The 23,084-nt window shown below is 38.4% G+C and overlaps 1 protein-coding gene across 2 annotated transcripts in view; it reads left to right on the plus strand.

The window, feature by feature from the left end:
• The window catches only part of kremen1 (kringle containing transmembrane protein 1), a 96,179-nt gene that overhangs the window by 24,918 nt on the left and 48,177 nt on the right, over positions 1–23,084 (plus strand). For both annotated transcript variants that reach the window (XM_079814970.1, XM_079814969.1), the window contains exon 2: positions 22,609–22,771. In XM_079814970.1, coding sequence (XP_079671096.1) covers positions 22,609–22,771 — 163 coding nt within the window. The remainder of the gene's footprint in view (positions 1–22,608; positions 22,772–23,084) is intronic.

Consider the following 23,084-nt stretch of genomic DNA (forward strand, 5'->3'; position numbering starts at 1 on the left):
TGAAAATGTTGCGTTAATTGAAAACAACAGAGCCCAAAAACCTCATTCTCAGATGCCGTCATCATGTACAAATCTCTTTTATGTTTAGAAACTCTTTGTAGATGTTAATTAGGTCTAATTAGCAAGATTGAAGAATGTTATCCTGGACCGAGTTTGAAAAAAAAGTATGTTATAAATGGAGACTAATGCTAATTACAGTTGGGTTGGGATGGTCAACTAGTTGTTATTTAGATTTTTACATTGTGTTTTAAAGTGGATGAATTTAGGGGACGCAGTGTTAGCATGTGTGCTTTAGTAACTGCTGAACTGTCAGCATGCTAGAACCTTCGGAGATTTTGTTCATTCATATTTAAAAAATATTTAAAGGTGCCCTAGAATGAGTTGAAACAATATTTTAAATTGTTCTCTGAAATCTATATAAGAGGGTATGTGACTTATTTAAGGGCAAAAATTGTCCAGATACGGTTTTACAGGTCCTTTTACAACCCTAGATATTGTCCCTAGAATGAAATGGTCTGTTTTTGCCTTTTTTGGAAGGGTCATGAATATTAATATAGAGTTCTGCTCTGATTGGCTGTTTCACTGCGCGGCTAATTTCAGTAGCTTTAGTGACAGAAACACATCTATACTGTCCGTCATGAAAATGGAGAGATTATGCATCCAACCTTATATGTTTGGTACTGTTTCTGACGAAGATGCAGATAGGAACAACCAATTGTTTTGAGTTTGTACATGGAGGCTTCTGAGTGGTAAGTTTAGACTTTATTTTCGTAACGTCAGTACTATAACTTCAGCCTACATGTGAACTAGCATATAACATTAACTTTACAGGTTAACACATAACGTCAGCAACTTTGTTTTTAGCATTGTAAAAATATTTTAATTATTGTAATGCGTCACCGTATGATTTTACAATGATAGCTTCTTCCCTTTGAATCACAAACTCTAAACAGCGAACTGGTTTGCACGTAAATATGTGGTTTGTACAGTACAGTTTTTTTTAAACAAATTGACTAGATGCCTTGTCAAATGACTATCGTTTCAACTTAAGTGGGGGAGAAGGTGACGTTAGCTAGAAGGATCGAATGAGCTATAAGCATCTAAACTAATGTAGTTAGCTCCTGAGTTTTGTGTTGTTGATGAAATATAGGCTAAATTATAATTCTATTCGCCAAAAGGACTTGCCATATGTATCTACAGTTGTATTTTGTAGATTTATATGACAACAGTGGCAGGAAATAATATTAAGCTTTGTCATTTGACATTTGTCAAACTGCTATGTATGCTACTTGGAGTTTCCTATTGTTACTGTACTAGCATCTTGCGTTGGATCTAGACAACACAGGGGATATTATCGTTAATGTTGTCTCACTAAGAAACATTCAATTTAATCCGAAATTGTTTAGACAGTCAATAAGTGGATAAAAACGCTACTTACTGCTTGCGGGAATATAGTTTGAATTGCTGCTTCTCCAGTATCAGACGCTGAGCGAAGCATGTTTGATATTGTCCCAGCCAGGTTAGAAAAACTGTTCGTGGTGAAATGGGCCGAGTAAACTAACAACTTTGAAATTGTTGCTGTATCCGGTTATAGATAAACATCAACCATGCCTGTTGACAGTTTTGTTCTGTGGGAAGAGTATGAAAAGTCCTCACGTCCCCGGCACAGCCTGGAACATAACATTTATTTCCATGATCTGCCATTTTCGCTATCCTCGCGTGATGCTTGTTTCTTCACAATACCTGCAAATACGCTACTTCCGATGATTTGGCTGTGCAGTTCCGCCTGGCCTTGAACATGTGCTGGCATATGCAAATGTTGGGGGCGTACATATTAATGATCCCGACTGTTGTGTAACAGTCGCTGTTATGTTGAGATTCACCTATTTTTCTGTGGTGTTTTTCACAAACGAGATTTACATATGAAGGAGGAAGCAATGGTGTTTGAAACTCACTGTATGTAATGCCCATGTACTGAACTCTTGTTATTCAACTATGCCAAGGTTAATTCATTTTTTCATTCTAGGGCACCTTTAAACTAGACCTTTGCATACTGTTCTATTGAGCAAGAAAGTGTCTTTTAAGAAACCTGTCTGATTGGTGTCTGACATCCCATCAAAAAGCCAATTTTGAAATGATGTGCTTTTGGTACATTCCTAATATTCATACCCTAAAATGTGAACTATGGTATTACAATGTGTGCTGTGACACAGTTGTGCCCGTGTCAGGAAGTGTCTGTGGATGTGTGCCTCTCTATTCATATAAACAAAGTGTGCATCACACTATATAGTTATTTTGGTCACACTTTAGATTAGGGTCCAATTCTCACTATTCATTTATTATTAACTATGACTTTTGCCTCAATAAACTTCTAATTACTAATTAATAGTTGGTAAAGGTAGTTGTCAAGTTTAGGTACTGTGAAGGATTAAGGGATGTAGAATATGGTCATGCAGAATAAGGCATTAACATGTGTTTTATAAGCACTAATAAACAGTCAATATTCTAGTAATATGCATGCTAATAAGCAACTAGTTAATAGTGAGAATTGGACCCTAAATTAAAGTGTTACCATACTATCATAAACTATGAAAATCATTCAGTGCAATGGTTTGTATCAAAGTTGGGGGTAAACATACCATTACTGTACCATGGTTCTTCCACAGTATTTGTAAGAGTGTATGTGTATCAGGGGTTTAGAAAGATTGACAGGTGTGGCCTGCTGCCTGTAATTCTTGAGACTTGACTCATTTCTTGGGCAAATGTACAGAGTTTGGGGAAGGTCTGTTTATATACCCTTGATTGATTTAACTATTGATTATATGTACATGTTCTTCCCAAAGGAGAGAACTCCACTGAAGACAGTTACCAAAAACACAGACATGGAAACACTTAAAACAGTGCTGTTCTGCAGTATTTCTGTGTTGTGAATTGAGGTTGTTTGGCCTAAAGTAACATGAGACAGAAACTGTGCTGTGGTGTGGCCTGTAATCACTGTTTCTCAGTATCAGAGGGTCTAACATTGCACACACATGCCCTTCAATGCACCCGACACATGTCTGCCTGCCTAAAACCACATATAATTAACATTCTTGCCATACCAATAAACCTGAGCGAAAACAGCGCGATCCGAAACAGGTGTGAGTTCATGTGTGCATGTGTAATAATATACAACACAGATCTTTGAGGTGTTACAGGCAAGTGGATCCAAACTTTGATCCAACTTTGCTCTGTTCATGGCCAAACCCAAAGCCTGGACGAAAGTCAGCTTTTATTTCAATAATTCAACTGAACTCCCATCTGAGAAAAGATGTGGTAACATAATCATTTCTCATTTCTCCAACCAATTCTGATTTGACCGAAACTGTCCTGATTTGAATTACACATAAAACCATGATCCAGTAACCCAGTTATCCATTGAAACATCTGGCCCTTCAGGCTTTATAGGATAACACGGTGAGGGAACATTGGCTGATAACCCTAACATTTATTAAATCATAGAACTGAATCTATAGCTGACAGCACTGATTATTGATCGCTCTGTTGTTTTCTCTCTTGCTAACAGCTTAAACATATGCTTTGCCCCATTGTAAATCACACTCTAAATGTTTTAAGGGCCATCTGGGTGTTGTAATGCTGTGCAGAAGGGCAGAGTAGGAGAATGTAGCCTTTGCTTCACTCTTAAAGGGGTCATATCATGAAAAATCTGATTTTTTTTTCTTTGATCTTGTGAAATATATGATGGCAATGTAAACATACTGTACATTTAAGTAATTACTTTAATTACCAACCCAGGCTCATTGGAAATCGTCCCTGTTAGGACACGCATTCTTCTTGCACGCTTCACAACACTTTCAAAATGAAATGTTTTATTACGTTGTTGTACGTATCTTAGTAGTTTGGAAATGAAATGTCAAGTGAGTGACGCTGTTTGAAAACAATGACAATTAGCCCTACCCGACCTACTCCACAGTGCATTTCCTGAAGCAACCATGCCATTTTAGTTTACTTCTAATTTGTTACATTTATATAGCGCTTTTCTAGGCACTCAAAGCGCTTTACATATAGAAGGGGGAATCTCCTCAACCACCACCAATGTGCAGCATCCACCTGGATGATGCGGCGGCAGCCATATTGCGCCAGAACGCCCACCACACACCAGCTGATTGGTGGAGAGGAGACTTAGAGAGTATATGGGGATGATTAGGAGGCCATGATGGAGAGGGGCCAATGGGCAAATTTGGCCAGGATGCCGGGGTTACACCCCTACTCTTTATCGAAGGACATCCTGGGATTTTTAATGACCACAGAGAGTCAGGACCTCGGTTTAATGTCTCATCCGAAGGACGGTGCTTGTTACAGTATAGTGTCCCAATCACTAAAGTGGGGTGTTAGGACCCACACAGACCACAGGGTGAGCACCCCCTGCTGGCCTCACTAACACCTCTACCAGCAGCTACCTGGTTTTCCCAGATGGTCTCCCATCCAGGTACTAACCAGGCTCAGCCCTGCTTAGCTTCAGTGGGAAACCAGTCTTGGGCTGCAGGGTGATATGGCTGCTGGTTTGCAAGTCTTGAGGTCTTTTATCTTGACTTTTATTTCACAGGACTTGCACCCAAGTGCAGTGCTGTACCAGATGAGTGACCGAGCAAGTTTACTACATCAGAAAAGTCATACATATGGAGCTGGTTAAGGGATGCAAATGTCAAATGTGAAACACTCAGTTTCTGTCAATCTCATGTCAATCTTGAGTATCTACAGTATAGAGGAGTATTGCATCCATCATATCTCTGAAAAGTCTTTCGTTTGATCATATTTATAAAAGAAAGATGCGCTGTACAGAGTCTTTCCGAATAAAAGCGAGTGGATGGAGGCGTGTCGTGTGGGCGGAGCTAAAGAATGACGCGCGCGCACCTATTGCGTTGAGAGCGTCTGAAAGCTGTGACATCCTTAAATGTGGAAAAGAAAACGTTATCCTAAATAAACCATGGCTATCAATCAGAATCAGCCACGCATATATGATCCAGAATCTGAAATTGAACAGGAGCAGCAGCAACAACGACTACAGTATGTACTGGAACTGTATTTGCTTAGCCGCTTGTCATGCGTGAGTTTTACAACATTTGTGTGTGTTTACTCATGGTTTATGAGGACATGATTTGGTTTATGGACTATTGTATGCGACTTAACGTTAGCAGTAGCAAGCGGAACGGTTTTGCAAATCATGTTGTTTACTTGAGATGCCCTTACACGCCGATAGCTAACAACACAAAGACATTTGAAGCAGTTTTACTCACCGCCTGCTTCCAACGCACGACCATGAACCTTAATCGCTGGGACTGCTCCATCTTTCAGCATTAGACGAGCTACAAATCCGGAGTTGAACTGTACCTTGTTTATAAAACGATTGTCGCCGGAATGCAGGGAACAAACAAACACACTTGCACAACTCCATTGCTGCTCCGGAAAAACAAACTCCATCCACTGTCCCATTAACGCTGGGTTCTCTGGGAAGCTGTACAGGTTTTTCTTGCCCTGACAGCCAAAAACACACTTCTTTGGTGACATTGTTGATTTCGTGAAGTCCTGTGACTGCAGCGCAGCCGAGCAAAGCACGTTTATGGGCGTGCATTTGCTCTCTCACTCTGGTCGCGCGCGCCCTTCCGGCCTGTACAAGGACATTCCACCCTTGTTGAAGTCACGCAGACCCATACTCGAAAAAAACGTTCCAAAACTTGTGAGAAACCGTTTCACATTTTTGGCACAGAAATACTCCTTAAAACGTCCAACTTATTTCTTTGAAACTTTGTCCATGTTTAGCATGGGAATCCAAGTCTTTAACTGTGTAAAAAGCTCAGTATGCATTAAACAGCATTTCACCCCCCCCTTTAAAATACAAAACTTCCCAGTGGATACTATATTGGATCTGACGGCAAACCCACACCTCATAAATTGCGTTTTAAATGTGGGATTTGTGATATTCATACAACATAAAGGCGTTCTATTACCAAACTTGCTGAAGATGACGTAAAAAGCACAATAATGACAGTAAATATACCCTTAGCTTTGCAGTTGTCAACAGAAAAGACAACAACCAAAACTGTGGAGAATAAACAATGCTATGCGATGCTAGCACTTGTTTTCAGCGTTTACAGGTGTGACTCTTAGCAGAGAGGACACTGTGGCTGTGTCTGAAATTGCCCCCTATACCCTTAAATAGGGCACTATTGCCATTTTGTAGTGGTGTCCGAAACCATAGTGGGCGTTATTTGCAATAACGAGTGTACAACCGATGTGCACTCAATGGCTAGAAAATACGATAATTCACTGTGAGAGTCGTGTGCTGATTTAATTCCCACATCTGACCAGAAGATGGCATCTGCAGCTGAATCATCCATTCATCCATCCATTATCCAAACCGTTGGTCCAATGTGGCTACTGCGTAATATCATACATGTATAAATTCCTGTATGATATTACAGGGATTCAAATGATTAAATTGTTTCATAAGGTTTATACATGCTAGTTTCCTGACAGAGTTCAAGAAAAATCTTTTCATCTTACTACTGGAGCTGCCAGTTTACTAAGTTACAAATAATTATTAAATAGAAGTGGTAAAAGTGGCAGCCCTTCCGGCACGTTCAGTGCCCAAATTCACTCACTCGTTTTCATTCACTCTTTCAAGTGAACTATATTAGTGGATAAATGTAGGGAATAGTGAATGAGGGTATAGGGGGTGATTTCGAACACAGCCGGAGTGTCTTAAACAAGTGAATGATTCAGTGATTCACTCTTAAAGACAATCACTTGTTTCATTCTTAAATGAATCCATGTTTTTGAAATTATCAATTTGGTTGAGCAAACTATTCTATTCAAACTATTCAGTCAATTGCCGCCACCTACTGGCCTACTTGTATTAAAAAAGTTCTGAAATGACCCTTCTAAGACTCGAAATTAAATCTAGATTTACTGCAGTAGAAAGTATAGAATTCAAGCCTCCGAATTCAGTTAACCAGAAGGGATTATTTCTAGTAGTTTTCTTCTTTCCACAACTGTGTCCTCCAGACGAAGGGGTTTCATGGGTAGTAGCGCTTAAAATAATCAAGGATCTGTAGGCGGATATCCGTTGAGAGGTCTTGATGTAAGAGAGTGGGGTGCAAATGACACAAGCATGATGAGATCCTGTGGGAACAATGAGCTCTAGTGTCCTCTCAGACAAATCCTACAATATGACGGCAGTCTACAGCTTAAAACCGCTCCCTTTCTTTCACTCCTCCTGTGAATGGATGGGGAGAACAAGAGGCTGAGACAGAAGATGATGCTGAAAAGGGAAGAATGCTGTGGGAAGAATCCAATTCATGCATGTTTTCACTGCCACATTGTCTGTATCAGTGGTCTCTGTATGCAAGCTTTCGTAGGAGTTGTTTTACTCAAGCATGCTTTTATACAATAAGAATACACCCACATGCTGCCGCTCACTTTACTGTTCGAGAGAGTGAACTGTCCTGTTTATTATCCCGCCTTTGAAAATCCTGTTCATGTCGATGTATGCAGATACTGAGCGAGAATACAAGGGAACGTTTAGACCGCAACTATCTACAACCTTTGATAAAGCTGACAAGTTAGGAATATTTTAGCTCTCCGGTGTACATTAGTACAGTGTACATTAGTACGCACTTACACAACCCACACATGTCTCAGATTCCCGTTGTGTGTTTATATGCAGGTTCATTTGGCGGTTAGGGTTGCACTTCAAAGACTGGCTTGAGCGGTTTTGGAAAGTGAACATGAACCTAGCGTGGGCGCTATCTCTTTGTTTTGCTGTTAATTTTACGAGTCTTGGCTTTGTGACCCTTCATAACAAAAGGAAATGTAAATTAAACCGGCTGTTACCTCATACGCTCGACTCGACTTTTGTGGGGGAAATTGGGGCACTTGAGGAGAGAACAACGGCAATAAGACCATTCCTTCTTTTTCTTCCACTATCTGACTTTTTTGAATAGGCTCTTTCTTTGTTTGGTTCTCTTTCTTTCTATTTTGTGTATATTACCTTGACTTGTGCTTTATCATTTCAGATTTATCTGACTTAAACAAATTTACTTCTGAGCTTTTGGACCTAAAATCGACCATTCTTTCCTTATCACATCTTTTACAGAACAATACCATGTTTTTTATGCAGCAGCAGGATAATACTGCGCTATACTTTGATATACTGCACCTTGGCATAACATGTATTTGATGTATAAAAATACACTACCTTTCATATGTCTATGATCAGTGGGATGTTTTTATGCTCAAGGCTGCATTTTTCTGTTAAAAAAATACAGTAAAAACAGTAATATTGTGAAATATTATGTGAATAAAATATGTAAATTCCTGTGTTGGCAAATTTTCAGAAGCCATTGCTCCAGTCTTCAGAGTCACATGATCCTTCAGATAATATTCTTATGCTGATTTGGTGCTCGAGAAAGATTTCTTATTATTATCCATTTTGAAAACAGTTGTGCTGCTTAATAGTTTTGTGTAGATTATGCTAAATCTTTTCTGAATACAAATGTATAAAACAGCATTTATTTTAAATAGAAAACTAGTAACATTATTAATGGTTCTGCTGTCACCTTTGAGTAATTTTATGCTTGCTGTATAAAAGTATTAATTTCTTAAAGTAAAAATCTCACTGACCTTAAACTTTTGAACAATAGTGGTCACAGTATCATTTTGAGGGGGAAAAAAAACTACTACAACATATTTTATATATTATTATTAGATTATATATTAGATCATATATTATAATAAAATATTATAATAAACATCTGGTATTTTTTGAGCGAATTCAGTTATTTAAGTCATTTACAAATTAAAGGTACTCTCATTTTATTTGATTATTTTCTGTTTTTAATTGGAACTTAAAGGACTCAACAACAAAAAAATCATAACAAATACATAAGTCTGGCATCAGTACAAAAACATTAACACTTGAGTAAAAAAACAGACAGTCATTATAGCCATTCTTGGTGCCCATGTAATACCATAGTTTTTGAACATATACCATGGTATTTTTGTAAACACCATGGTACACAGTATATGCACATGATAAACATTTAGGAGTTATTCCATGGTACAGCCACAATAATTTTTTTGAAAGAGACTTCTGCTTTCCTTTATTCTGCGTTATTCCCGTTTGTTTACTTTCCTGTCAGGGTCTATTTGAGGTGGTGTCAGTGGCGTGTGCTAAGTTAGCCTGCCGTTCCCACTTCTATTTATTTAACCTCTTGTGGTCCCACTTTCACGTCGCAGCTCATGAAGCTTTTGTTCCCCGTACGGAATGTGAAGATGAAAGATGGCAGCAAAGCCTTGTGGATTCTGTCACAGTTTTCATCCAGCTGGACTCTGTGAGTCCAGATGTAGCGTTGGAGGATTCCCACTGCAAGAGAGGATGTCTATGCATGAAATAATAATTTCACAGTGTCAGGCACTTGTGTGTGTTGGCCAGCACTCCAGCTAAACCTCTGTGACTGCTCATTCAAGACCTTTATTATTCATCACCTAGAGCCAACTCATATACATATTCTTTCCTGAGAACTCCTGTGGCAGTTGATGATGTTATATTAAAGGTAGGGTAGGCAATTCTGGAGAGGCTAGCAATAGAAAGCCCTCTCTTCAGAATGCTCTCCAAAGCCATGTCTCCTCCAAAACACAACACAGACGAGAAATGCTGTTAAATTACCTATTGTCTCAAAGCACATAACATTAAAATATTTTAAATATATATTATTTGCATCATAACTACAATAGACCTGGAACTTTTACCCCCAAAACTTTGGTCCCCTCCAATGTTCAAGACATGGTTACTGCCTTGCATTGTATCATTGCATTCGGACCAAATTTTTGGGTCTTGAGACTTCTTCCACAAGAAGATACACTGCCCGGCCGCTGTTTGGATTCACCAGGCTCAAAAAGAATGGTTGGGAGGGAGCATGAAGGATCATTTTCATACCTGAAATGGCACATCTGAGTCTAGACCTTAAATTAATTGAAATTCTTTGGGATGTGCTGGAGGAGACTTTACAGAGTGCTGGACTCTTGTGTTGTCAATACAAGATCTGGACCAAAAATGTATGCACCTCTTGATGGAAATAACATCACAGCATTTATTTTCATCAAGAGGTGCGTTTATTTTTGGTCAAGATCATGATGATGATGATGAATCTTGACATTGTCATCCTGGAATATAGCCATAATGTGTCTTCCTACATGGTTGTTTAATAAATGAAAATATACACACTCCAATAATTAGGGTTAGAAGAACTGTTGCCAAACATATTACATGTTAGAAACACAAAAATCACTGCAATAATGATCCAATCATTGACTCTTAAGCATTTGCCAATTTAAATTCAAACATCGACTTTTTTGGGGGGCCAGGCAGTGCATATGTACATGTTTTAATATTTAGACCAATTCTATTATTGATCGCTATCAGGATGTGAAGTGAGTTTCAACTTATTATAAAACAAGTGTTTAGAAAACAAATTGCCTATACTGTACATTTAAAGGTACTGTTCATCCATTTTGTCATCATTTACTCACTCTCGTCATTCCATACATGCATGACTTTTTTCCCATGCAATTTGATAAATCATAAAAGCCCATATGATTTTGGCGCTTTGGAAAAGAGCAACTTGGACAGTATTTCTGTGGTTTTGAACAAAGAAAGTCATACAGGTTTGGAATGGCATCAGCGTGAATTTTTTTGTGATCTATCCTTTTAAACAAATAATTTGCCTTTCCCACCTCTATTTAAGACTTTTAAAATGAATTCTCACCTAGGAAAGTTACAAGTAGAATTACCTGTTGGCTGCCTTAAGGCGTTTCTCATTCTATTTATACCCTTCAAAGGTGTGACATGGCAGCACACAAGATTGAATATGCACACTGCATACGTGAGTCATAGAGAGGTTAGAGAATGTTCAATCAAGTTAATATCGAGAAGCACCTCTGACTCTGAGATGCTGAGTTCTACAGTATCTCCTGCTAAAGTATGGGTATTTTGAGTGAGAACTACTCAGGTAGGCAATACTTTCCTTAAACTGAGTTAAGAAGATATTAGCTCCAGGTAAAAGTAGTTCCCTCTGGACTGGTTTTGCTTCAGAACTACAATGTTATACTGTAAAAAACATATTGTGGTCATCACATAACCATGTTTATACCTTTGTAAAGTAGTCTGGATATAAAGCCTATATAAAGATAGTAAATAACACACACAATTTCTACAATTAAATGTACTTAATAATATTAATAATATCTTAATAATATTTAAAATAAAGACAAGGTAAAAAAAAATGTCAAATATCAGCCATGGTAATATATCAGTTAAACACTAGTTTTTTTTCCCCCCTTTTGTAATTTGGTACACAGTTTTTTAAGGATGGATGGATGTAATGCAAATGCCCTTGTTGGCAAGGATCTATTTTGGCTAGCTTAAAGTGAATTTGTGGTAAAATACCGTATTAAATAAACCTATTTATTTTATCCAAACTTTGCATTCTTACATGGTCAGTTGCAGTTTATCATTTGCATTAAGCATGGCATTTTCCCCACTGTCTTGTCAGAACAGTTCTGTGACCCATTTTTAGGTCATGACCCACCATTTGAGAAGCCCTTTAATAGGCCACCTTGGTGGGGACAGCGACGCGTCATGACCCATACATCTCTTGTAATCATGTCCCCTTAATGGGAACTGATTTTGATAATACAGAGGCTTCTGCAGCAAGACCTAAAGTGATGGTATAGTTGAAGTTTGTCCAATTGTTGTCTGATCGTTTTGAAAGCGCACCGCCCTGAAGCAGATAGACTCAGTGAGTGTTTCATATGATGTGGTGGATGAGCAGATGGTTTGGCACTGTCACTTTTATACATAATTATTTTCTCTGCTTGTCTCATAGGCCTGCCACGTTCTCAGCTGAGCCTGTGGCTGGCTAAAGCTAGTTGGAGTGGGAAATTGTTTTAGCCTCTGCCATTGTCTCCTCACTCCATTCAGTGTGACACAGAATGAGACCCAGAGGAAGCACAGTGTCTTGTTGAATTACCTCACCTCCCTCCCAGTGCATTAGTCATCAAGACATAGAGCGTACCTGAAAGATTTGGGGTTTTATTATGCAAATAACCTCGGAACGTTTTCTAAAATGATTCTCAGTGTAAGCCGGTTTTACACTGTGCGATTTTGGCCTTGATTTGGCCGTCTGAGACAAGTTTTGTGAAGATTCTTTGATCGCTATAATTTGACATGTTCGCCGGCATCCGCTTAATGACCATTGCGATTAAATTTGACCTCAAACGAAATTCTGGCAGTGTCAGAAGTTTTGAGACACAGTCCTGCAGTGTGACTTCTCTTACGACAACCATCAGATCAAAAACCAATAGGAGCTCATAACCTGATGACGCAATTGGTGAGACAACAACAAACCTTCACTCGTCTTTGTTTTTCACCCAGCTATCTTTTTTAAGAAATTAATTTTAGAGATGTTCGCAAGCCTCCATTTATATCCCACATATAAATGCAGCTCACAGTCACCGAATGAATGTCAATGTCACGGATGAATGATGTAAAACTCCGGACGTCTTGACTGCCGTACAGCCTGACATTAAAGGGTTAGTTCGCCCAAAAATGAAAATTCTGTCATTAATTACTTACCCTCATGTCGTTCGACACCCGTCAGACCTCCGTTCATTTTCGGAACAGAAATGAAGATATTTTAGTTGAAATCTGATGGCTCTGAAAGGCCTCCATTGGCACAATGGCACGGTTCACTCTCAAGACCCTTAAAAGGTACTAAAGACGTTGTTACAAAGACCATCTCACTACAGTGGTTCTAAAATAACTTTATAAATCGGCGAGAATAGTTTTTGTGCGCAAAAAAACCCTAAATAACGACTTACGTAGTGATGACGATTTCAAAACACGGCCTCATGAAGCTTTGATGCGTTATGAATCAGCGAGTCGAATCAGCAGTTTGAATCGCCAAATTTCAGCAGTTTGGCGGTTTGACACGCGATCCGAATCATGATTCGGCTCACTGATTCATAACGCTTCGAAGCTTCATGATGCCTTGTTTTGAAATCGTCATCACTACGTAAGTTGTTATTTAGGGGGTTTTTTGCGCACAAAAACTATTCTCGCCGATTTATAAAGTTATTTTAGAACCACTGTAGTGAGATGGACTTTGTAACGACGTCTTTAGTACCTTTTAAGGGTCTTGAGAGTGAACCGTGCCATTGTGCCAATGGAGGCCTTTCAGAGCCATCAGATTTCAACTAAAATATCTTCATTTCTGTTCCGAAGATGAACGGAGGTCTGATGGGTGTCGAACGACATGAGGGTAAGTAATTAATGACAGAATTTTCATTTTTGGGTGAACTAACCCTTTAATGACAACTGAGATCCTACAGTGTGGCATGGCTCACAGCAGGGATTATGTTTATACAGTCTGACAAACAACACTCGTAAAGGACTATTAAAAATCATACAGTGTGAAACCGGCTTTAAGTGTGTTTGCTTTTCAACCCTAAAACCACGAACGCACTCTCATGTCATCCAAAATCTGAATGGTTTTTCTTCTGTTCTACACTATGGATGATGGACTTTTCCTTAAGGCGGTGCTGTTGTGGTATTATTTATAAACTATTATTCACTATTACTATTATAACATTTTCATTTTAATTTGAGTCATTTTGTTATTTGCTTTATCTAAGTATTTCTATATAGTTGTACAGGTTGTTTTTCATCTAATATTTATTTTTTAATGTTCAGTTTCAGTTGTTTCTTTTATTCGTTTTAATTTTAGTTAACAACACTGCCTTAAGACACTGTCAGTTATGCTAAATGTCATTGGTTCTTGTGTGTCATGTGACCTATCATAATGTGACTTTGAATTTGTGAGAGGTAGATTTGCAGTGAATATTTACTTCAACATTAACTTGGAATATAGCAAAAATGTCATGCAGACCATTTTTATGTTATTTCTGTGTTTTTTGGTAAGTGTCTGGCTGCATTCGTTTTTATTGTGTAGAAACGAGCATTTAGTAGCCTGGATGCCAGCCAAACTTAGCCCCGCCCACAACATTTGAGGTTTGGAAGTTTGGTTTGGACTTGATCCGTTGTGGAGCAACTATGCTCCAACCAGAGCTGTTCAGATCAATCAAATTGTAAGGGCGGGCTCTATACGATGATGGACAGATGATCAACAGTAACGTAATCAGGCACGTCACCAAAGAGCGCTTGGGTTGAATTTGTTCTAATCCTAAACAGAGAACTTGTTCATAAATGCATTCACATTTACTATTTCTCTCAATAATGATGATTGTGTTGGTAAGTACTCCGTGTATCCTTAAATTATTTTTACAACACTGGCAAAGATCGTTTACACTCATCTTTTTCTTCTAGTCAAGTCAAGTCAACTTTATTTATATAGCGCTTTTAACAATGCAGATTGTTTCAAAGCAACTTCAGGAAAATAAAACAGGAAAATAATTTTAAACTGGAAAATAATACAACAAAATTTTATTCAGCTGTATAGCCGTTCTGGAGAAAACGGGGATGTCATCAGCTCATTTCAATTATCATACAGTGACAATGTGGGCTTTAGAACAGTAATTAGATCAGTAATTTAGTTCATATGGTTAATTTAGTTTAATAATTCGATTTATTTAGATATTTAGTCTCCAACTGAGCAAGCCAAAGGCAACAGTAGCAAGGAAACCAAAATCCCACCAGGTGACCTAATGGAAGAAAATAAACCTTGGGAGAAACCAGGCTCAGTTGGGGTACCAGTTCTCCTCTGGCCAATTAACAAACAGTGTATGATTATTATTCTGGCAACTTTACAGGTCAGAGGTCATAATAGATTGGAATATTCGAAAGGTCGGAGGCAACACACCGGAGACGGGTTTATTGAGGAAGCCGTATTGATGAAACAATTATTAAAGTTCAATATTCGAAAGATCCGAGCCGTCAGGCCGGAGACGAGTTTATTGAGGATGACATATCGATTTAACAATTATTTTAATAATTATTATTATTAATTAAATAATTGTTAATAATTAAATTTTTAACAATAATTCTACTTCTTCCAGCATGCGTGCAGTTGAGTTCTGTTGACAACTATGCGTCGCTCAACATACGTCACTTACTCCGTTGCTCTGATTGGTTGCAGGTCTATCCAATTGAGTGCAGAGGCATTTTCTTTCCTGGTTTGGTTGAAACACGCCTCACAATCACAGCCCAATGGAGCAGTATCAGACTCATATTTTGACTAGAATCTGAGTATGACAATGTCAGGCTAAGCATTTAGGGCAGTGGTTCTAAACCTTTTTTGACTTCAAGGCCCCCCATTGACTGCAACAATGTGTGAAAGCCCCATTCCTTTTTTGACATATTTCTTCTGTAATTAATTAGTAAACATTGAAGTTTTTAATATTTTTATATTGTAATAATTTCACAGTTACTCTCCAAACAACTTAAAGACAGTATATAATATTTGTTGTAATGGCTTCTTTTTATGAATGAAGGCCAGTGTCACTGATTCTAATAATACTATGTCTCTATGAAATTGATTTTTTTAAAACTTAATGATAGACATAACAATACAGTGTAATTGAAAGCAATCAATTCCAACATTTATTAGGCTTTGAAAAAATAACAATTTTGAATTTAAGTGAACTTCACATGAACCGTTAATCTTCACATAAACCCATTATAATAAATGTCATATTTACCTATGGGCTTCCTATCTGTTTGACATATACAGAAATTGAATAAAGTTATCAAGCACCTTTATTAACTACATAAATTATAAATTAAATATAGACAAATTCTTATTAAAGCTAAAATTTTATCTGTTAACTTTGTTCTTTCATTCACATTAATGACATGCTTTATTAGGCTGCTGTCACTTTAAGATCTGCCGCTGCCGCGCTGTCAACCGCATCTCATTTTCTCACAACTCTTTAAATTAATTTAAGACATTATTTAACTAATTTAAGACTGCTCTTATGAGTGCGTTGTGTGTGTCACATAGGATATTCACAGACAGCGTGTTCTCTTTTGTTGCGCTTGAATGGTTTAAAAGCATTTGCATGAAAAAGAGCTTGATCATATAATGTAATGCTAGCCAAAGGATGATAGAAAAAACGCATGCTGCGTTAATTGTGTTAAATATTTTAATGCATTAAACGGAACAAATTGAACATGTAGCTCGACTTGAATCGCCTTCTTTTGACTGAAAGTACTGCCAAACAACACTAGTTCCATTTTCACTTTCTCACAGCCTGCATTCGAACACCCCCCCCTCCATATATATATTAGGTCTATTAAATCCTAGTGCCTTCAGTTGTCACAAACAAAACAAATTTATTGTAATTTATTTCTTTGTTTTATTTTATTTTCTAATACATGTGTACTGATCACAGTGCTACAAAGTGTCTCTCTGTCCTTTACAAAGATGAGCGCATCTGCAAACTCAATATGGAAGCAATTAGCAATGAATCCTTTCACATATAATAACAGGGCAAGTAAGTCTTTGCAAATAATCCCCTTCTGTCCGTTTTTTTTAAGACCCTCTTGTTTCTGGTTCTGTGGGGCGGTTCCTCCCTTCCTCCTGAACCAAGCTTCTTTTTCTGTTGATGTACTTGCATTTTATAGGTTTTTTTTCCATTCCTTTCTTTCATGCGGCCAAGGCTCTGTTTCCCATCAAGGCCTGTGATCCGACCACAACAAAGGCATCACATGGCGATACAGGGGGAAACTTGGTGACAGAGTGAGAAACGGTTGGAGATTATATTATTACAACTAAAAGAAGGGTGAAAGCTCATCCTCAGGAAACTACAAGTGCAAATAGTCTCAGTTTTTCCAGAAATTATGTTTCTTTGAACGCCGCTCAACAACCCACACTGGGTTTTGACTACCCATTCATCTCGATGATGGACCTTCTTATCTGGTTCTTCCCAGTCTACTCGCTGTTTCCCTACACTGCCGCAACTTAACGATGCCTGCCGACCACATCAAGTTAAGTTGCTGCTAATTGCTACCCTTCCCCGGGCCTTCTTATTTCAGCCATCCCGTCTGGAAACCTTTTTTGCAGAGGTTAGCCACAGCAGCAAGATGTCTGCCGGCTCGTGGCCCAACACCAATGCGATATGCAAAAGTAGATGGTTATTTCCCATCACAGGGGCAGTAAAGTTGCTCTTCAGGTGACTTGCCTTTTGCAGGTGAGCATTAAGCATAAATAGGAATAATGAGTCCTGTGCTGTGTGGACAGTGGGTGTGAAGGACGTCCATCCCATTAGTAATGCATGGTTTGGCTGGCAGTAACTTGGTCCAAGATTACAAAGAGGAAATCATGATTGCTCTGGGAGATGTGTGACTCTCCAATGCGCCGTAAACTCCCTGAGCTTCATGCGACAGCAGAAGCCATCGACCGACCCCTAACGGAATGACAACACCATCCAGTCACACATTATTTATTGGCATGCTTTATGAATGTTAATCTGCTGCCTGTCGCTGCGAGCGTCTCTGGATGAGTGTTGCCATAAACTTTAACCACAACCTTTATTATTATCAGCACAATTTTCAAGAAGTTCTATCTATCTATCTATCTATCTATCTATCTATCTATCTATCTATCTATCTATCTATCTATCTATCTATCTATCTATCTATCTATCTATCTATCTATCTATCTATCTATCTATCTATCTATCTATCTATCTATCTATCTATCTATCTATCTATCTGTCTGTCTGTCTGTCTGTCTGTCTGTCTGTCTGTCTGTCTGTCTGTCTGTCTGTCTGTCTGTCTGTCTGTCTGTCTGTCTGTCTGTCTGTCTGTCTGTCTGTCTGTCTGTCTGTCTGTCTGTCTGTCTGTCTGTCTGTCTGGCATCTATCTGTCTGTCTGTCTGTCTGTCTGTCTGTCTGTCTGTCTGTCTGTCTGTCTATCTATCTATCTATCTATCTATCTATCTATCTATCTGTATGTCTGTCTGTCTGTCTTCTGTCTATCTGTCTTTATATCTATCTGTCTATCTGTCTGTCTATATGTCTGTCTTCTGTCTATCGATCTGTTTATCTGTCTTCTATCCATCTGTCTGTCTGTCTGTCTGTCTGTCTGTCTGTCTGTCTGTCTGTCTGTCTGTCTGTCTGTCTGTCTGTCTGTCTGTCTGTCTGTCTATCTATCTATCTATCTATCTATCTATCTATCTGTATGTCTGTCTGTCTGTCTGTCTGTCTTGTCTTCTGTCTATCTGTCTGTATATCTATCTGTCTGTCTATATGTCTGTCTGTCTTCTATCTATCTATCTATCTATCTATCTATCTATCTATCTATCTATCTATCTATCTATCTATCTATCTATCTATCTATCTATCTATCTATCTATCTATCTATCTATCTATCTATCTATCTATCTATCTATCTATCTATCTATCTATCTATCTATCTATCTATCTATCTATCTGTCTGTCTGTCTGTCTGTCTGTCTGTCTGTCTGTCTGTCTGTCTGTCTGTCTGTCTGTCTGTCTGTCTGTCTGTCTGTCTGTCTGTCTGTCTGTCTGTCTGTCTGTCTGTCTGTATGTATGTCTGTCTGTCTTCTGTCTATCTGTCTGTATATCTATCTGTCTATCTGTCTGTCTATATGTCTGTCTTCTATCTATCTATCTATCTATCTATCTATCTATCTATCTATCTATCTATCTATCTATCTATCTATCTATCTATCTATCTATCTATCTATCTATCTATCTATCTATCTATCTATCTATCTATCTATCTATCTATCTATCTATCTATCTATCTATCTATCTATCTATCTATCTATCTATCTATCTATCTATCTATCTATCTATCTATCTATCTATCTATCTATCTATCTATCTATCTATCTATCTATCTATCTATCTATCTATCTATCTATCTATCTATCTATCTATCTATCTATCTATCTATCTATCTATCTATCTATCTATCTATCTATCTATCTATCTATCTATCTATCTATCTATCTATCTATCTATCTATCTAAACAGTCATTATCTGGTGTTTCCGCAAAAGAAAAAGTCATGCATGTTTGGAGCAACATGAGAAAATTTAATAAATAATGAGCCTTTAACTCTAAAACTTCATACAATACAAGTCAAGCTAACCACATATTAATAGTGCGCTTATGCAGGTCACTTACAAAAAATAAACCAACAAACAAAAAACATGGTTATTGTAAGTCATAAAAAAAACTAAACAATAGTAAGCATGTCCCAGCAGGGGTTGTTTCAGAGTCTTGCCACCTGCATGACTTTAATTAAAATCTACATGACACCCAAAAAGCAAAGCCTGTGATTTCACATTTTAATGAGGCCTGATTTTCTTTCTTCTTATTCCAGTGAGCATGACTTCCACAGGGCTGCCTGGACACTATCCAAGTGTTCTGCGGCTTTTACGGCTGTATTTTCTCATACTTTATTTTCTGGATACAACTGTTTCAATTGTGCGAGCAACAGCGCAAATGTCCTTCCACATATGTAGATGCACCCTATGCTCAAATGTGCCTTTTTCATTGCCAGCCACCGGCAAGCATTTGCCCTTTTTTGAGGCAAACAAGCCTCACACAAATCAAAATGATTATCAGTGTGCGCTCATTTCAGGCAGTCCTGCCTGGGGTATGTTAATTGCATTTGATTAATGCCGTTCAGAAAATTTGTTCAGGGAGGTTGTGTGGTTTTTTGATTTGGTGCATGATGCCCCACTCATCCCCTTAAGGAAGGGCTCGACCCACATCAGTGGTGCATCCAGGCAACTCAGCTTGGAAAACAGAGGCTAATTATCTCAGAATCTTCACTGTGATCCAATATGCTGGAAATGTCTGTAATACTTGACTCCTTATGAAGTATATTCTTGCATATGTACATATATAACGAGTGGGGGAAAAATGGCCATAGAATATCTAGGAACCAGAACTTCTGACTTGACCCTGTAAACAACCACCGAGAACATTATTGCTACATAGCAATGGAAATTGCTTTGTTACTTATTATTATTAATATTCATTCATGGGATGCTATTTTTCCACATTTTCATTTTCTTGGGTTTTGGAGATCTTGGAGAGCAGATCAGAATGGAGATGTTATCAGATTATGAGGTACCTCACATATGAAAGCCAGGGTTTAAATCCACGCTCTCGCTACATACCAGGTTCCTCATTCAAACCAGAACTCAGTCCAAATGAGAGGCTTTGAAGTCTAGAGCTTAGAAATACCAACAGATACCCTTTGATGGATACCCTCTTGTTTATTTTGACTGTGCAAAAGTCCTGCCTCTCTGTTGCTTTTGGTTGATGAAAAAGCGTCCATATGGTTGCCTTCCAGATTTCTTCTTCCTTTTTGCAGTTTAACTTTTGCTAGGGGTTCACAGAAGGGTAAATAACACGATTGTCATTTCACCTGACTGTCGCATGCTTATGGAATTAGTTTGCAGACAGGTCATATCGCACGAATGCAATCATAAACCTGAATCGTAATTGATTGATTTCTTCCGTTATAATTATTCACACTCGTCTCTTCCCTGCAGTGCTATGACTCATCCTGGGACAGCAGACTTACATTCTAACAGATGCAATACCAAATTACTATAACAGTTTTAGTGTGACTCCCTATATTCCCTTACAAAAAATGACCATGATAACCACAATTTCTGGCAAAATAGTGCCAGATTTACTAACAGCTTGCGCTATCGCAAACCCTATTTTGCTGTTAATAAAATACTATTATAAAACGGTTAGTTCCAGTCTTTGATTCTGATTGGTCAATTGCTGTTTTTATTCACAATAAAACATGGCTATGACTGCTTCACCCAGTGGTTCTCTGTATCACTACACAACACCCGTAGCAACCACTCTTATCGACATAAACATAATTGTTCTCATTGATATTGTTCATTGAAGCTTGTATTATTGTGAGAGAGAGATTGAGTGACTGATTATATTACCGGCATTCAGATATAAAGGGTTAGTCCACTCAAAAATGAAAATTAGCCCATGATTTACTCACCCTCAAGTCATCCTAGGTGTATATGACATTCTTCTTTCAGACGAATAAGATCGGAGTTATATTAAAAAAGTCCTGGCGAATCCAAGCTTTATAATGGCAGCATTTGTTGCTCTGTTTTTGAAGTCCTTAAAAAATGCATCTGTCCATCAAATAATGTGCTCCTCGTGGCTCTGGGTGGTTAATAAAGGCCTTCTGAAGCGAATCAATGCGTTTGTGTAAAAAATATCCATATTTAAAACTTTATAAAGTAAAGTTTCGGCCGATCGCCTTCCTTATTCAATTTATGGAAAAAGTGTTGAAAGTGCCTCTGCAGTCCAAAATGCTTATGCTACCAGTTGCCCTCGTCAGACGTAGCGTAAGCACTTTGAAATGCGAGAGGCACTTTCAACACTTTTTCCACGGAAGACGATCGGCCGGACAGATGCATTTTATATTTACTTCAAAAACAGAGCAACAATTACTGCCATTATAAAGGATAATTATATCCCGGATAACAGAAAATGGGCAAAGAGGCGGGACGTGGGTAAAGAGCTGAGGTGACGCGATGACTAACGGACAGCAGATAAATGGCTATTCACCTGTCACTCAAAGTGGCCACGCCCTTAATTATGCAGAACTTTAAGGCTTTATATAATGTAAACGAATGAGTTATAAAAAAATTCACCCCCCTCACAGTTGTCATGAAGGGCAAATTTAGCCGTATAGACCAAAACCACAATGTGTACCAGGCTGTAAACATGTTTTTATCTGCTGTAAAGTTGGACATTTTAACATGGGGCTCAATGAAATTCTGCTCCCTTCTGGAGCCTGTCTCTAGTGGCCAGTCGATGAATTGCAGTTTAAGTCACTTCCATATTGGCTTCAAGAGAAACTCTGGGACGTTGCCGCTTGGCTGACAGTGAGAGCACTCATTTGTCAGTTGCGTCTTGTTCCCGTGTTCACACAAGTTTTAGTCATTTCAATATAAAAGTCTAAGCTATTGAGTGACTCACTCATTAAGACAGTCTTTGCCGCCATCTAATGGCGTAATAATGTAACTTCTGTTGCAGTCACTGAGATCAGTGGTTGCTGTTCACGGTCAGGGACAAATTTTTTCCAGCTGAAGGAAGGCTTTTTGTGATTTACTTCATGAAAATTGCATTGATACATATATTTTGGCTTTAATCTTTTTAAAATTTGTATTGTGTGGTAACCGTTAAATAAAAGCATCTCCGCTCCGTGTCATGCTTAACAATGCCCCTTAGCTGTTATAAATTCACTGTAACCATGGCTTCTCTGGGCTTATTGCTTTATTAGAATTTACTAAAGACAGGCAGTGAAAAAATAGTGCTATAAACGCGTGGACAGGGATATTTTTGAGGCTGACTTTATTGCATATGCATTTGAAGGAGTTTCCCTTTCAGACGCAAAATGTATTGGAGGAGAGTATTTAAATGAATAATGCAAGGTGATTTACTACTATTTGCGCCATTATTATTAAAGGAAATATTAAAGGATATTTTCCCTTTTGTCTCTTAGAGTGTTATACAGCAAATGGAGAGGACTACAGAGGCCGACAGAACCAGACCAGCCTGCAAGGAGGGAGGCCGTGCCTTTTCTGGAACGAGACTTTCCAACATCCATACAACACCCTCAAATACCCCAATGGTGAAGGAGGCCTTGGACCCCACAACTTCTGCAGGTAAGCCAAATACTGTATAGTTGAAAGAAAAGCAAAATAATAGGGATGCTCTGTAGAACTTATCTATAAGAACTATTCACCAGGGTGGTTACCCGAGAACTAAATGTTTCCCTAGGGCTGTTTTCCTGGTTGCATTCACACCACCAGAAGGAACTCTGAAGTGATGTAAGCAGCGCTTGTTATTGTGACTTTTATTTTGAAGGCAAGGCGGACATTTATTTTGACAGCGCTGAGAACGCCAGAGCCTGAGCACACATCGCTCCAATACTCCGTCTTTAGTTTACGATATGTTTAACAGTCCTGACTCCTGACT

The sequence above is a fragment of the Gobio gobio genome, assembly GCF_949357685.1.
Source record: "Gobio gobio genome assembly, chromosome: 4".
Taxonomy (NCBI): domain Eukaryota; kingdom Metazoa; phylum Chordata; class Actinopteri; order Cypriniformes; family Gobionidae; genus Gobio; species Gobio gobio.